General features: G+C 38.8%; 2 protein-coding genes across 7 annotated transcripts in view; one reads left to right on the top strand and one right to left on the bottom strand.

The window, feature by feature from the left end:
* TRIM37 (tripartite motif containing 37) overlaps nucleotides 1–15,719 on the top strand; it is a 153,932-nt gene that overhangs the window by 104,411 nt on the left and 33,802 nt on the right. The window contains exon 25 of one of the 6 annotated variants that reach the window (XM_006924887.3): nucleotides 3,259–3,551. The exons of the other annotated variants lie outside the window; for them this stretch is intronic. Coding sequence (XP_006924949.1) covers nucleotides 3,259–3,262 — 4 coding nt within the window. The 3' untranslated portion in view covers nucleotides 3,263–3,551. Of the gene's footprint in view, nucleotides 1–3,258; nucleotides 3,552–15,719 lie in introns of those variants that run through there. 6 annotated transcript variants of the gene reach the window in all.
* Nucleotides 1,000–15,719, bottom strand: part of PPM1E (protein phosphatase, Mg2+/Mn2+ dependent 1E) — a 121,655-nt gene continuing 106,935 nt past the window's right edge. The window contains exons 4-7 of the mRNA XM_015599210.2: nucleotides 14,828–15,016; nucleotides 12,334–12,477; nucleotides 12,019–12,112; nucleotides 1,000–6,171 (exon numbers count right to left, since the gene is read on the bottom strand). Coding sequence (XP_015454696.1) covers nucleotides 5,111–6,171; nucleotides 12,019–12,112; nucleotides 12,334–12,477; nucleotides 14,828–15,016 — 1,488 coding nt within the window. The 3' untranslated portion in view covers nucleotides 1,000–5,110. The remainder of the gene's footprint in view (nucleotides 6,172–12,018; nucleotides 12,113–12,333; nucleotides 12,478–14,827; nucleotides 15,017–15,719) is intronic.

The following is a 15,719-nucleotide window of genomic DNA, read 5'->3' as shown; positions in this document are numbered from 1 at the left end:
AGAGGACATAAACAAACAGTTAACCCTTAGCAATCCAGGTAATCATAGCTGATCATTTGGTAACATGGATAAACTATGAAATTCAAATGATTTCCCTATACCTCGTGGTTTACTTAAATCTTGCTGTGTGCTGCCGCTTCAGAAAGAGATATATTGCTTTGAACTAGTTATACTGTACTTTAGGGGATTCTTTTTAAGTATAAATAATACTTATTATCCAACTGTTCCTTTTATTCTCTTCTTGAGCAAACCACTTCAAATACATGATTCTTTCAGACCTTCATTTTTCCTCAGTTCTTCTTTCAGTTCTATATAAAATTGTACTAAGTGCTGGATGAATTTAGGGAATTGGGAGTTCAACATTGTTCTAACTGTGAAATTAATTTTCTGGACTTAATGGTGGAGAGAGGAGACTAGCGACGCAGTGTCTCAACTAGGTTTACTTGGTTTTCGGGGTTCATTCCATTCCCTTGGCGGCAGGTATCTTGCTCTCTCCCAACTCCACTTCTGTCCCCGACCTTTTCTGTCTCTTATCTCCCGTTACTCTCTCAACAGCAATCTTCCAGTCCAGCTGTCAGCTGCAGTTCACCTGGTTATTTCCTTTCTTTACAGTGTGAAGCTAAAAGGGGAAGGACCAAGTGAAAGGAAAAAAACTTTGGTTGGATGTATGTAGAATTTGAAGACCAAAGTAGTTGGGAGATTTTAGGCGTCAACACTCGGCAGCTCCTGTTCTCATCTATTTTAGGACAGTAAACCCCCCACCGCCCCCCCGCACCACCCCATTAAAGTTACAGGGAGAACACGGAGAAGATGAAATGTATCTCTTCTGGGAAGGAAATAACAGCTACAGCATCACTATCAAATTTGAAAATGTTCCTACTTTCAAGTTTAAGAAAACTACCACTTCAGGATTTTATTTTTAGTTCTGAGGGAATCGGTCTAAATCTCAGCACTAAATAACTTAATCTTTCCTTTGAATAAAAAGACAAATGACAGTGGTTTTAAATTGCTGGGTTTTATTAAGATATTGGCAAAATTTCAACATACTTCCTACCCAAATGAACAGTTTTAATAAAATATGAAGGATCACTCATGATTACAACTGAACTCAAAAGTGAGCTGTAGAGCAGGTTCATAAATTGATCAATTTACTTGGTAAGAAATGATTCACTTCATTCGCTTCACTCCATAGAGAATTCTTTGCAGAGAAATGTCATGAACAAGAGAACAAAGCCTGTCTCTCACCAAAGAGCACCTAGAGTAAGTTAACAATGATGTATCTGTGGACTATCTAGTACATCAAAGTTTATTAGAGTATTTCCTTTTCCAGAACAACTGCTGTGTCAGTCTGGAGTTCCCTATCTTATTTCATATTTTCTAAATAGTACAATAAATAGTCTTCACAATAGAAGATAAAATGCTGCTAGAGGAAATAATTATTTTTCTACACAGTACCCTTTGTCTGGAAAATAGTGTTATAATACTGGCAGTATCTTGTTTTGAAAAAGACATCTAAGCTATTCACATGTCAGAACAGAAGAGTGGGTGTTTGTCCTTTAACATCACATGATTTTAAGAGGTGAAAAAAGTATGTTTTCTTTTGCTAATATGATCCAAAGAAAATTATGATGTGACTAAAACTATAGTATCCCCATTTATGGCCTTGCTTAGGTGAGAATGATCATTAAGTGAACACAGCATGTTTAAACATCAAAATAACTTAATCACTTTCTTACAAAGCCTCGGCAAGCCTTTGATGGGGAAGGAAGCACTTGAACCACAGCAGTTTTATCTGTAAACACTGAACTCTTTATGCATCATTTTCATCTGCCCATTGGATGTTGCACTTCTTACTGGCACAGTGTTCCAACAGTGGAGTGTGGTTGTCATGGAAATGCAGTGTGATACTATACACCACGTTGACATTCTACCACCATAAATGTGGTCAGAATCAGACTCAGTGTTGACATTGACATTGTTGACATTGTCCCTGGAAAAGGTGTTACTTTCAAAGGTCCTCCTAGGTAAATGCAACAGGAATTTTAATCTTATTAATTCAAGGACAATGGATGGCACTTCTAGGTAAAGAAAAGGTATTTACATGTGTGTTTCCACCATCTTCTGCTTACTTATGTAGTCAGACCCAACTGGGACTCGTAGCCCCAGTGTTTGGCGTGAAAATGCTGCTTAACATCAGCTCTCCCTCTACGGTCCATGTCCAGAAAGTGAACAAAGGAAGCCTGTAAATTAGGGGCCGATTCCCTTTGGAACTCACAGTGAATGTACAAGGAGTTTGTAATTACTTCAGTTGGTGACTTGAAGTCTGTTTCCTTAACTACTACTATACTTTCTTGTTCATATTTGTTTTACTATTTCCTAGTCTAACGAAACTTTAGCAGGCAAACAAATTGATGCAGATCATGTTAAATTCAAAAAGGGATACTGCCACTCCTAAAGACTGTAGAACTTTCACCACCACTAAATTACACAATGAATAAAAGTACAAAACACATAACTCACAGACTATACACCTCAGCGTTAACAGTTAATATATATTATAGAGATACTTTTTTATCTGTCTACTATTTTTACAATCACCAGATACACCATCATTAAGTACAAGTTACAGAAATGTGTAGAAACCATTAGAGGGGTACTTATTGCTTACGTCAGCAAGCAGCAGATAAGGGCACAGGATTTGAACTGAAGGGAACTACTTTCTATCACCAGTGGCATTAAGATATAACACTGCATTTCACAAAGCACTGCTTTTATCTAGCTTATAGAACCAAGAGCAGCATATATCAGACCAATAACCACTACTTTAATATGTATTATAGAATTTTAAAGGACTTACCTTACAAATGGTACCTAACTACTCTAGAAATATGCATGTTGTGGACAAATGAAAATTTGCTATTTTTTACAATATCGTTTGATAACTTGACCGTACTAGAGCTACTTTGCTTTATTTTCTAGAGGGCTACTGGTATGAGAATGGAGTTAACACTGCTTACTTATGTAGTCAGACCTCTAAGATCCAGACCCGAAGATACATTCCAATTTCAGCCAACCATTTTTCCCCACTGAAAAAAACCCATCACTTATACCCTCTTTCCTTTCACCTTCTTTATTCTGATCGAAAACATTAACTATAGACAACCATAGGAAATCCTTAAAAAATTTTTTTAAGTCAGCTAAATGCTTTGGACTATAATATGCCAATATTCTGCTGCCTCTGTTTTCTTGTTTCCTTAGATAATGTGATTCGAAACTGGCACTGCACCTGATGGGTTGTTAACAAGATCTAGGCTTCAGAAAACGAAAGACGTGAGTGAGGTCCGTGTGTGGGGGTGAAGCACCAGGCTGGTGAAAAGATTCTGGTACTTTAGTTGGAGCCATGTTTATACTCCCTCCTTTTCAGCCATGTGTCACAAGATTTGAGATAAGAAATGACTTCAAAATCAAGAGAAAACAAATACTGAAAATCTCTACTTACATCCAAATTTTTAAAATAAAATCTGCAGATTAACGATCTGATCATTGCTAAAGTGAAGCTGTTGTTATTTGATATAGCTGTACTGGCACCCAAAATACGCTATATAGTCCTATGGTTTTAAAATCCAAGAACTTTAGCCCTCCGTTCTAGATCTGGGGAACAGTAAGTAACTGTATTATTATGTGAAAACACGATTAGGCAGAAGACGTTTCTCAGCAAAATACTTCAGTACCTCCTGTCCATTCACATGGCCGGTCCGTGGTGGCCTGGGGGAGGGTAAAATGTCACGTGGAGACATTCATGATTCTCAGAATCAGAGGCTGCTTCACTGAATGAATCTGATTATTAGTTTATTTGCTGCCTTTAGTTGAAGATATGCTTCTGGCTCGAAACTGCAGAAATGGCAAAAAGGCGGACAATTTTAAAATGTCAAATACAAATAAATATTGAAATGAGAAACACGGGTCCTATCCCTGCAGTCTGAAGTTGCATGTAACAGGACTCTGGGGTGTTCTCCATTTATTACCAAGCAGGCCTCGGGCTTGGCAATCTGCATTCTGTTTTGCACTTGGCCTCTGGGCTCGCTTTAAGCAGTACTTTCAGCCTCTTTCACACCAATTACTTCACTCCCTTGGGGGAAACAGTTAAAATTAGTATTTTTTTCATTCTTCAAAGCCACTTTTTAATAGTAGTATATGTCTTTGCTATTTGTGACCTTTAAAAAAAAAGGCAGAAAAATAGAAATATCTGATTTTCATTTTAAATGGCAACTTGATTCTAGTATATTTGTACCTGACATCATCTCCATTAAACCAGTTTATTCCTGAGATGAAGGTACAGTGAAAAACATGTTGGCATCAGGTTATAACCTGTTGACAGCGGTCCTCTAAAATGACAAATAATAAAAATTCTGCCAAAAGCACCATAACAGGTTATGAAATTCCCCAATAGCTACAACCCTAGGAAATACTTTTTAATTCAAAAAATTTTCTAAGTCTTTTATGTTACAGAAAAAAAAAATCAGTAAATCGTTTTGACTGTATGCCGCCTCACAAGTCTGAGAATATGACATTTTTATGCTAGGTTTCTGTTCTGCTTTCCTTGTTACCACTTAAAACCCATATGGCTTTTAGTCTTTTACTTACCAAAAAAAAAGGGGGGGGTTGTTCTTTCATAGTCTCCAGTCTTTTGAGGAATATTCTCCAACTAAATCTAATTCTGCATTAAGTTTTCCATAGATATATTAGGCACATCAGACCAGATTTCAACTGCATTGAGCTTTTTCAACACTATATATCCTGACTAAACTAACTCGCAAGCTTCCACTAGTGACGTGAAGAGGCAGGGCGGTGGGGTTGTATGTAGGTGTGGGGACACATCACAGGCATCAGTTGTATAATTTTGCTAGCGAAACCGCCAATACTTTTTTCAGATCGAACACACTGTATTTTGAGTTTCCTAGAGATCTATTTACATTTAAGAATCGAGCCACCCATGTTTTCATAATGAAGCACATATATTTCAGAAATGTCTACCTTGTTTCTACTCTGATAGTGGTTTTTTTGGGGGGGGGTGGTTGGGGAGCTAACTAGCCTACTTTAAAGAGTAATGTTATATTTTATAGCTCCAGGGAAGATCTGGGTATGGAATATCATTATTCTGTCTCAGTTTCCTCATCATGTTTTCACTGTAATCTTTCCAACTATTTTGCCTCCATGGCAGAGAACTTCTTAACATCCTATTTCTCCTCCCACTTCGAATAAGCGAACACAGGCTAGTGCCTATTTTGTGGGAATGCTCTTGAGCAGAGAGGAATGAACTAAGCTTTGGATTAAACCTGAATCCGTGCCGCCTCTTTGAATAGTGGTAGCGTAAATGAGATAATCTAGAAACTCTCTTTCCCAGGAATTTGAACTGTTCATTTTCCAACCTAGAACAGATAGGAGACAAGCTCTCCATTCTATGTATCTGCTGCCCTGTTGAACCCAAGTTAAAGGAAGAGGGAAACTTTCCAGCACCACTCCATTCAGGCAATGATGATTGAACTGATTTTTTCTCCATTATTAGCTCATTAATAAGATTTGCTTTCTTTGGTGCACCAGTGCCAAACATATCAACTGGTGGCAAAAACTGAGCACTGTGAGGTTTGCTTTCTTCTATTTGTGTAAGATCTAGGTAGCCTGGGTCTTCCAGCACGTTGATTTGGGACCCTGGGCTCAGGCTAGTTCTATCAGTGAAAGAATCCACACGCCCATCATAGCCTAGATCTGCTGGTGCTGAACACTGATGCTGAGGCCAAGGGCGTTTGCACTCTCCATGATTCTCCTTATCATCCCCACCATCTTCTTGCCCTCCTTGAAAAGAGTTCTCTGTCCAATCTGATTCCTCACTAACATTTACAGCTTTGTTCATGTCCCTCAGGAATACCACAATAACAGTGATATTATCACTTGACCCAGCATCACGAGCTGATGCTACTAATTTGTGGGCAACCATGCTGCTGTCTCCATTGTTCTCCTTCAGGTGGTCAGACACAACTTTCACTGCCTCATCGGGGTTCACGGTGTCATAGAAGCCATCACAGGCTAGAATGAGGTAGTCTTCAGTTCCATCCAAAACGGTAGAGGCAGAATCTGCATCTCCACAGATATATGGCTTATGTTCAGCATCTCCTGTGGGAATTAGAAGGTAGGTTAGATTTTGGTTTACCTTGCATGGAAGAATGTTTATGGCCAATGCTACGACTGATTACAATCTGCTGGACTGTAATCTGAATTTACTGAAAAGAATTTATAAACTAGTTTTAGATAAAATACTCGAATCCTCTGTTAATTGGATCCCTCGGTACTCTAAGTTAAATAATAATAAGAGCTTAATTTCTTATCTAGCTTACACTCTGCATCTTGCACCTCTAGGTAAGACTTAGGCTTAGCTGAGCATGACAGCAAATGTCAAATCTAAATCTGTTGCTGCACTGAAAAATCCAGTCTTGTGTAGGAAAACCATGTTGATTTAGTAGATCTGTTCTTTTACTGGTGGTTAGGTTTGATTTAATTGAGATTTGAGGAAAGGTCCACATTGAAAAACCAAAGTTCTGACCACCCTCTTCATTAAACACTTAATTTTTGTTCTATTCTAATTTAGAAATCAATAGCTTCACACTGCAAAACACAGAGGGAGGTTTGAGTTACAAAGGATTTTAAAAATGCAAGCCCAAATCCCTCAAGCTAGGAAAAGTCATCCCAAGCCTCTGCCAAGGGAACTAGAATGTTAGTCTCATGGTTCCCAGTCCAGTTTGCTTTCTGTTTTTTAATGCTGCTTTTTGCTTACTGTTTCAAGAGAACAGTCAGAATGTGTATGACCACTTTTTCTCGTCTTCAGGGACTCCCCTATTCTTCTTGCTTTCTTTATGTGACTCGGATCATGCCCCCAACCCTTCTGTCTTTATTGCTATTGTTCATTTTCCACATGTGAACAACTGTGAGAACCCCCAAAGCCTTATTGGGCCTTTATTTCTCTCTTCTTGCTTATTAGCTCATCCCCTATACAGAATGACATTTGAGCTGGGTCTTGAAGGATAAGTTAGTTATCACCAGGCAGAGTTGAGGGAAGAGAATTAGCAAAGACAACTAGAATTAGAGAGACAACTGTTAAGGAGTAATGCGTAGTTGAACACAGGGGTGCTTGGGTTAGGGTGCTGGAGACCTTCGGCCCACATTGAGCTAGGTTTCTATCACCAGACTAGTAAGAAAATCCATCATCTACAATGCACTTTGGAACTTCCGATCCGGAGCACTTCTGAATCCATTGTTTTCCTTTAGTATTTGGACAGAGCCAGGCAAAAGGGCCCTTCGCCTGATGGGTAACCACATAGCTTATTACTAGGACAAGGGATACTCATTTACTTTTTTTTTTTTTTTTTTAATTAACTTTTTTTTTATGGTGACATTGGTTAACAAAATCCAATAATTTTCAGCTGTACACCTTAACAGTAAGACATATATATATTTACACTGTGTGTTCACTTCCCATAGTTAGATTTCTTTCCGTCACCACATATTTGACTCCCTTTGCCTCATCTACCACCCCACTCCCCCTTCCCCTCTGGTAACCACTAGTCTGTTGTTCATGTCCATGAGTCTCTGTTTGTTTCTCCTGTTCATTTGCTGCTTTTAGTTTATATCCTACATATAAGTGATATCATGTGATTTTCAACTTTTTCTGTGTGGCTTATTTCACTTAGCATGATTATCTCGAAGTCCGTCCATGTTGTCACAAATTCATTTACTTCTTAACATAAAAAACACAGAGTACTGAGCAATAATTCCTGGACTAGGGTATCATAATTCATCGGTAAACAATAGTTTTTAAAAATTTACAAAGCGCTTTATCATTTGTAAAGTAGTGGCAAATAGCTTAATAGTTAAGGACACCAGCACTGGAGTCAGATGGCCTGGGTCCAAATCCTAGCACTTGTTAACCCTTATTAATTACTGTCCTTTTCATTACGCTAAAACTGAACTTTTTGATCAGGGGGAGATAAAATGTAGATAAATATATTTAAATAATCCGGCTATATTACTGTTTCTAGTATAGGTTGTCTCCTACCCAGGTAAGGTTCTTTCAGACATTTCACTCACCTGTTTAATCCTCAAATAGGCCCGGAGAACTCAGTAGGAACCCTATGGATAACTCTGCCAGCACCATTATGGGCCACATGTCCTATCCAACAGGTTGCATGGGGATACCCTGAACAACAGATACTTACTTAGTATACTTACCTGCGTTAGTTTATCTGTAAGGCAGAAAACTATCTTTTCTATACAGTAGTCAGAACCATCTTCCTCAAGCATGGTTTTGATTTTGTCAGTTTCACTTATATACTATGATACCTTTTAATTAGCCTGTTAAAGCTAATTAAAACTTTCAGTCATGAGATTCAGGGTCTTCCACCGATCCACTTTAAATTTCCCCATCCCCTACTCTACCTGACTATATTATTATCATCATCATTATTTTCTGAATTCCAGCTCTAAAAATAAATGTGATCTGAGTCATACTGTTCCCAAAAATCTTTAGTGCTTCAATTAAAAGGCTACTGCAACTGTTAGTTTAGAACAGAACATACAAAGATTTGCACAGAGAAAACGCTGCCAAAATTCTGGCTTTTCACCTGCTCTACTGTTGGATGTCAAATTCATGACATTTCGCCCCCAAATTCGGTAGGAGGGCATGATTATCCATTTCATGGAAGAAATGGCAACATCCTTTTGTCTTCAGCCTCCTCTCTCCATATGCTAGGAAACATATCATGCTTCTGTCAACTTTGGATCATAAATCTGAAGGGCTCCTGGGGAGAAACATTTTAAAAGCTTTTCATTTTTAAAGCTTTAAGTGTCATTTTTTCCTAAGTAGACTTGAACTCTGCTTAGGAATTTCTCTTGTCCCTATTTAGCCACCTATTTTATTCCATGAGTTTTCTAGGACTCTGGCTTCTTTCTCATCTTCCATTTCTCTTCTACGTGCTCTCTTTTAATCCTACAAAGATGGTCTGATCTAAAATCTCATCCTAAAAACAGTAAAAGCAACCCTTTCCCAAATCAGCTTTTCCCTCAAGTTCACCACACTATTTCCCTTCACCAAATTGTCTAAGAAACCAAATCTACACATGCTCCTTGATGTTATTGCTCATTTCCTCCACCTGATTGTTTTCTGGTTTTTCCACCTACTTATCCAAAACATTTCTCTCAAATGTTACCAACTGTAGTAAGTCCTCACTTAACGTTAATAGGTTCTGCAACTTTGAATGAAATGACTTACAACGAAACCAGTTTACCCTTGGCTAACTGATAGAAAAAAGTTAAGCTCCTACAGTATCTCATCAGTGTTATAATGAAAATGATGTTGAACAAAACATTATTTAAGGACTTGTTGTATTTCCGATTTTCAAAATTCCAGGTCTTTTTTTAACCCACTTCAAACTGGACCTCTGCAGCACTTGACTGACTACTTACTCCCAGAAACCTTTCCCTAGCATCTGTGATGCCTACTTCTGGAACTGTGATCCCTTCTGGGTTTTCTTTGCTGGCCTCTTAAAAACAACACTAACAGTTACTGCGTGCTAAGACTGGCAGGCAGGGTTCTAAGTGTGGGGAGTGTATTATACCATTAAATACAAAAATCCCATGAGTTAGGTGCTGTTACTATTCATACTTTATAAAAGGAACAGACAGACACAGAAGTTATGTAAATTTCCCAAGGCCCGAAACCTGTAGCGTGGCAGATCCAAGATAGAAACCTAGAAAGCATGACTTCATTATGATATTCTACCTTAAATAAAGAGTCTCATCCTTGGTCTCTCCCTTAATACTACATATTCTTCCTGGGCAATGTCATCCATGCCTGTAGTTTCAATTAATAATGTATATGTCACTTCACGGGTTGCTAATATTATTGCCAAAATGGAATGAATTCCCAAATCTCTCTCTCCAATTCAGAAGTGTGCTAAGCTCCAGATCTTTATTTCCAACTACATATAAATGATCTCTTTCAAGACATCTCACAGGTACCTGGACTATAAAGTATGTCCAAAATGAACTCGTTACTGCCCTCCTCCCCACCACACCCCAAGTTTCTGCTGCTTTGTTACAATATGCTTTATCATCATCTCAGTCACACAAGTGAGAAAGCTAGAAGTTACCTTTCCTCTTCCTCCACAAACTCATTTGTCTCATCAATTCATGCCTTCTTCTGTATCCCGTTTTAGCTGTCCTCATCTCTGTAACAAACTGTATCCGCAGCCTCCTGAATGATCTCTCATCTAGGCTTTCTACTCTAGTCTGTCTTCCATACCATCATTACAAATATCTCGTAAATACAAACCTGATCCTGTGGGTCCCTCTGCTTATTCACCTGGCAAAACCCAGACTGTTTAGCCCCTTCACGATCTGACACCAACACTGACGTCTTACCACTCCCACCGTCTGTCCTGGCTTCCTGTACTTCTTGCTGTTCCTAAAACACAACCTGCTCTTTCAGACGCCCATGTGTTTGTGTTCCCCCTCTGTCTGTAATTGCCTTCCCTGAACACTGTCCTCCACAGCCAACTCAAAAGTCACTTCCTCTGAAGTCTGCCTTATTCTCTCTTAGACTGCCACTTACTCAAGGACATTCTTCCTCTGCTTTAGATTCCCCTTGTGTTATATTTTTAGAAACAAGAAAAAGCAAGTATCCGCTAGTAAAGTTGGTTTTATAATAGGCATTAAAGATATCGCTCAGTGCTCCCACAAAGACAGGAAGATCAAGAGGAAGAAGTCTTTGGTTGCAGTTGTCAAAAGTAATTCTATATGGGGTTATGTTTTAGAAATGAGAAGTTTCTTCCATTTGGCCTTATTCCAGAGTTCCTAATAACTCCCTCAGTCATCAGGTAAAGGCAACTTTCAGTTTTTCAGGAGGCATTTGCTGAATTTTTTTTTCTCTCTCTCCACTTTCCGCTGCCCACATTTGGGCCACTTCACAGCTTGCCAGCACCTTCCCAAAGAGTGGGAGGAACTCAGCGTGGTGAAGCGGAATCGGTCCTTTGAGATTTTGTTAATGTTCTGGAACTGTTTGGTGATGATAAGCAAAATTTGGGGATTAGATGTACATTTCATTTATCCATGTTATCCCTATTTTTTTAGGAAGCAGTGACTAAGCACTGCAGTATATATGCATATCATTTATATAGACACACACATTAATTTGTTCCTTTAAAAAAAAAACACAGAAAATGAAGCTAAACCATGAAGCCTAAAATAATAAACCGAGGTGCCAAGGTGAAACAAAGACAAACAGGACTATAGCTCAATTCTTTGAACTTATACCCTTGCATTTTGTCCAATCAACTTAGCTGTTTACTCTGTAAGTTTTAGAGTTGTGGTTTTGTTTGTTTGTTTGGGGTTTTTTTTGCTGACTTTCTGCTGCTTTTGAAGAATTTAAGTCCCTGGAAGCAGATTCTTTGAAACCCCAGGGTTATCTGGTAATTACTATATTCCTCATATAGAAAATAATTTTTATCTAAAAAGCAGTGTTTTTCCTATAGATTTGTTCTCTGTTGTTTATGTTATTTTAAAATCCATTGAAAAAATTTAAAGCTTTAAGCAAGGTAAAATATGAGGGGAGCCTTCCATTCTCATACAGTATATAAAAAGCTAACGTGACCCAAAATGGAATGAGGATCACTGTGGTGTTAAGCAACTTTGTATACCAAAGATTGAAGGCTTCCATTTTTTTAAAAAAGGATAGAAACTAGTAAGTTCTGCATTTCTTAATATAGTTCCTTTTTAATAATGGAATTTAAGTATATAAATGAGTAGGTTAATTAAATCAAAAGAGGCATCATCCAACTGTTATTTTAAACAATAATAAGCGCACTGATAATATAAATGATCGTCTCAGGATCCCTTATAGCAGAGTTAATATAAGACAATGAGCCAGAAGAGAACAGTTTAGAGAAACAAAAATTAATTGGCTTTTCCTACCAATGGCTCTGGAGACCGATAGACTTCCATTCACCCTCCAGGCACCAAACCAGACTACACAACCTCCAAGGGCCTCGATTCGCTGCTTTTCATCCTAAACAGCAATGCAATAGAAAGAAGCAAATAATTAGATTCAGGATTTAGTCATCTACCTTAACAGTAAACAATATATATAATACTTATCAGCTTCCTGGAAAGGTTCTCTATTTCTCCTTTGGAAGGTAGGCATGGTTGCTGAGATCACGGTGATAATTATAGTAATTAAGTGGGTCTTAATAACTAGAAAACTGCCTTTGTTGGACAGACCATACTTACCTCTCTGTCCGGTTTGTGTGGCTTCATTAGTTCAACAGCTTGGCCCTTTCTCACAAGCATAACCTGGGAGTCACCCACCCAGGCTACATGTAGCATGTTGCCTCTGATAAAAGTCACCACTCCTGTGGTCCCACATCTTAAGCTCTGAAAATCGTTTAAATAAAACTAGAGTCAGTAAAAATAAATAGATATCAAATTCTCATTGAGAAACAATAGTTGACACAGATATTTCGGTTGGGAGTTAGACAATATATTAACTCAGTTTCACAAAAAGCAATTCCTACTCATTCAAATTTCTCATTTTTATGTGCATGAATGTATGTGTGCATACACAGACCCACTGGATCTGTGATATGCAAGGCAAGGATGATTATTAATTCCATTTTATATATAAGTAGAAAACTATGGTAGGTTATATGAATTGTCCAAGGGCACAAAAGAGAAATACAATTCTTTTCTTCCTAGTCCAGTGATGAATACATTATATCAACCCTAGAGTAAAGATTACCATATTCAGGTCTGGCTCTTTTGTTACTGACCTCCTGTATGTTTAGGGAGAAAGTCCTAGCTCTGGATAGTAAGATAGGAGCCAAGAGATAACTTGTGTTCCCTGGAGTGCTAAGATGCTTATACCTTAAACAAACAAATAAACAAACAAACAAACCCTCTACAATAATTTTAGGGGCCTTTGCTTTTTGTAATGTTGCAAAGAGAACCAACAGCCCGGAATTTCACTGCAGTAGCTCAGTACCACTGTACTGAAGGTCTTGATACTACTATACTAAAATGACATCTCTCCATTTGACATGAGTCACCGCCAAATGAACATGACTTTTCTGTTACTAAGGACTTGGCCTAAATTAGAACCAATGCGTCAAGGGTGGTAAAAGGCCCCTTGTAGCCAATGAGAAAAACAACTTCTCATTTTCCCTATTTAGGGAAAGTTTGTTATAAATCCTCACCCACCAATAAAATGTCTTCCCACACACACTGTTCAAAGACTCAGCCCCCTGGAACACATGATAAAGACACTTGAATGCATATGCCCTGGAGAGAACAGGAGGCAGGGCTGCTTCACAACAGGAATAGCTACTTTCTTCCCAGCAGTTAGCAGCACATGGAAGCACAAGAAGGAGAAACGTAACTGCTGAAACAAACCTAAATTATTCAAGAGAACTATTGGCAGGACTAAGAGACACTAGGGTCACGGGCAAAGTAAATGTGAACAAGGTCAGAAAAAAAAAAAAACCCATAATTTTTGAGGACACAGAGGAAAAGGGATAGAACAGAGGATGAAGAAGATGACAAGTGACTCGGTTTCACGCTGGTGATTACAGAGCACCTCTCAGGAGCCAGGTCTTGTCCTCCGTCAGAAGGATGACAGCCAGCAGCTCCAAGGCAGACAGCCAAGCAGTGCTGGCCCTCCAGAGATGGAAGGGCTGAAGTCAACAGCTGTATGTTGATTTCTAGCCCCACCTTATATGTAGACCTTAGTGGTTACTGCTGTTGGATTTGCATATTAATCTAAACCTGGGGTGCTGGTGGGGAACTATAGAATATTTCTCTTAATACCAAATAGTTCTGAATTACTGTTTCATGAATTCTAAACCCCACTACTGCTGTAAAGCATAACTCTGAGATGAAAGAAATGGATTAAAATGATTACCCTGTTCTCTCCAAGTCAGTTTCAAAGAGAGTTAATGTGTAAGTTGTAGGGCAGGAGTCTTATTTTCTGTGTATATATAATTCTAAAATTACTTTTAAAAATTAAAAATTATTCTCTTTCCATTGGCTCCCAGTTAGAAATGCACAGAGCACTATACTTAATTATGTAATCACCAATATCCAGAATTAGATTAATTTGATTAAAATTTTTTACTTCTAGATCTTAATATAGAGCCCCTGTCATTCATTCAGAGTAAAAACCTTAAGTCTGATTAACCTTAAGAAATTAGGACACGAGCTCTGACTTTTCTTCCTGTTAAGAGAAAATCAGTTCAAGGATCATCTAAGGATTCACTCTCTCCAAGCGAATTTTCCCTCAAGAGATACATAACAAAACACTGCCAACCCATTTAGAACCAAATGTATGGGAGTAATCCAGCTTCTGTTTCTTTTTTAGACCATTTTTAATCACCATATCCAGATTTTATCAGCAAAAGTCTGCTTAGAGAAATGGTCCTGGTATGAACCTGACAGGCAGTGGTGAAGGAGGATAAATTCACCTGCCATATCCAGCAATGGATTGTCTTTCCAGAAAATTATAGCTTGGGAGTTTCTATACAGTACATCATAGCACCCCCACTAAACTCTTCCTGAAGAGAGAATTAGAACTACAACAGAATCCAGTACTGTGGGTCAAGAATACATTTTGGGAGAGAACTTTAAATAATGCCTGCGCCAAAAGAGAAAATCCAAAATAGCCCTTTAACCACAGACTAAGGTGAGCTCGGCTAGTGCATTCATGGCTAGAATTTAGGAGGAAACGGCATACCTCCCTGGCTGCTTTCTGCACAAACCGCTCATCGGTGACCCGGAAGGCCCGGCACAGGGCCTCAGCAGGGTCGTGGGGGAACATCTCCTGGCGTACTAAGTTAACGTGCAGGTGAATGGAGGCATAAATGGCAGCATCCACTCCTCCATGGCCATCAAACACTGCAAAGTAAGCTTGTTCTTCCTGGTCCTGTCAACAGAAACAGTTAAGGGAGTTGGGTATAGCATGGTTCAAGAGCGCCAACCCCCTGCACCGCTGCCCATCCTCCTCCACTGCATTTGTCACCCAGATAACGAGACTAAATGTTTCCCTTTTCTGACATGCCTGATCAACTGCTAAAATACCTGCACTATTAGGGCATCTGTGTTCGCACACCAGAACACTGGAACACATCATGCCCAATTAGCTCGGGCTGAAGCGCCCTCTCTGCGAAGTTGCTGTCTTGTGCCATGGAAACCGCCCACATACATTTGCTTCAGAACTGCTGCTACCGTTTTGAGGGGAGGGGGAGAAAAGAAATGATGAGGAATTGAATAAAAGCCCTTCTGGATTGAGAATTTTTTCCAAAAAGTATTTTAAATTAGAAACTGAGATCGATAGGAAACAATTGGCCTCCCAGCACAAGGCCATTTATGTTAGGTTGTTTAAAATACAAAGGGATAATGAAAACGTACACATACTTCTATAATATCTCCTTCATAAATCATTCATGGTCACATCGAATTCTGACCATAAATAACATAGCCTAAACTGGTTAGCCAAATTTGAACCATATCAGATGTCCACATGCCCTATAACCACTTTACCTTGTCCCTTAATCCAAGATTTAGCTTCCTATTTCCCTTGCCCACCCACTGCTTCAAGTGCTAAAAACACTGCCAGAGGGCAGTCT

Source organism: Pteropus alecto, unplaced genomic scaffold (assembly GCF_000325575.1).
Source record: "Pteropus alecto unplaced genomic scaffold, ASM32557v1 scaffold98, whole genome shotgun sequence".
Classification (NCBI taxonomy): domain Eukaryota; kingdom Metazoa; phylum Chordata; class Mammalia; order Chiroptera; family Pteropodidae; genus Pteropus; species Pteropus alecto.
The sequence above is the reverse complement of the archived record's forward strand: the minus strand, read 5'-3'. Positions and strand labels throughout refer to the sequence as shown.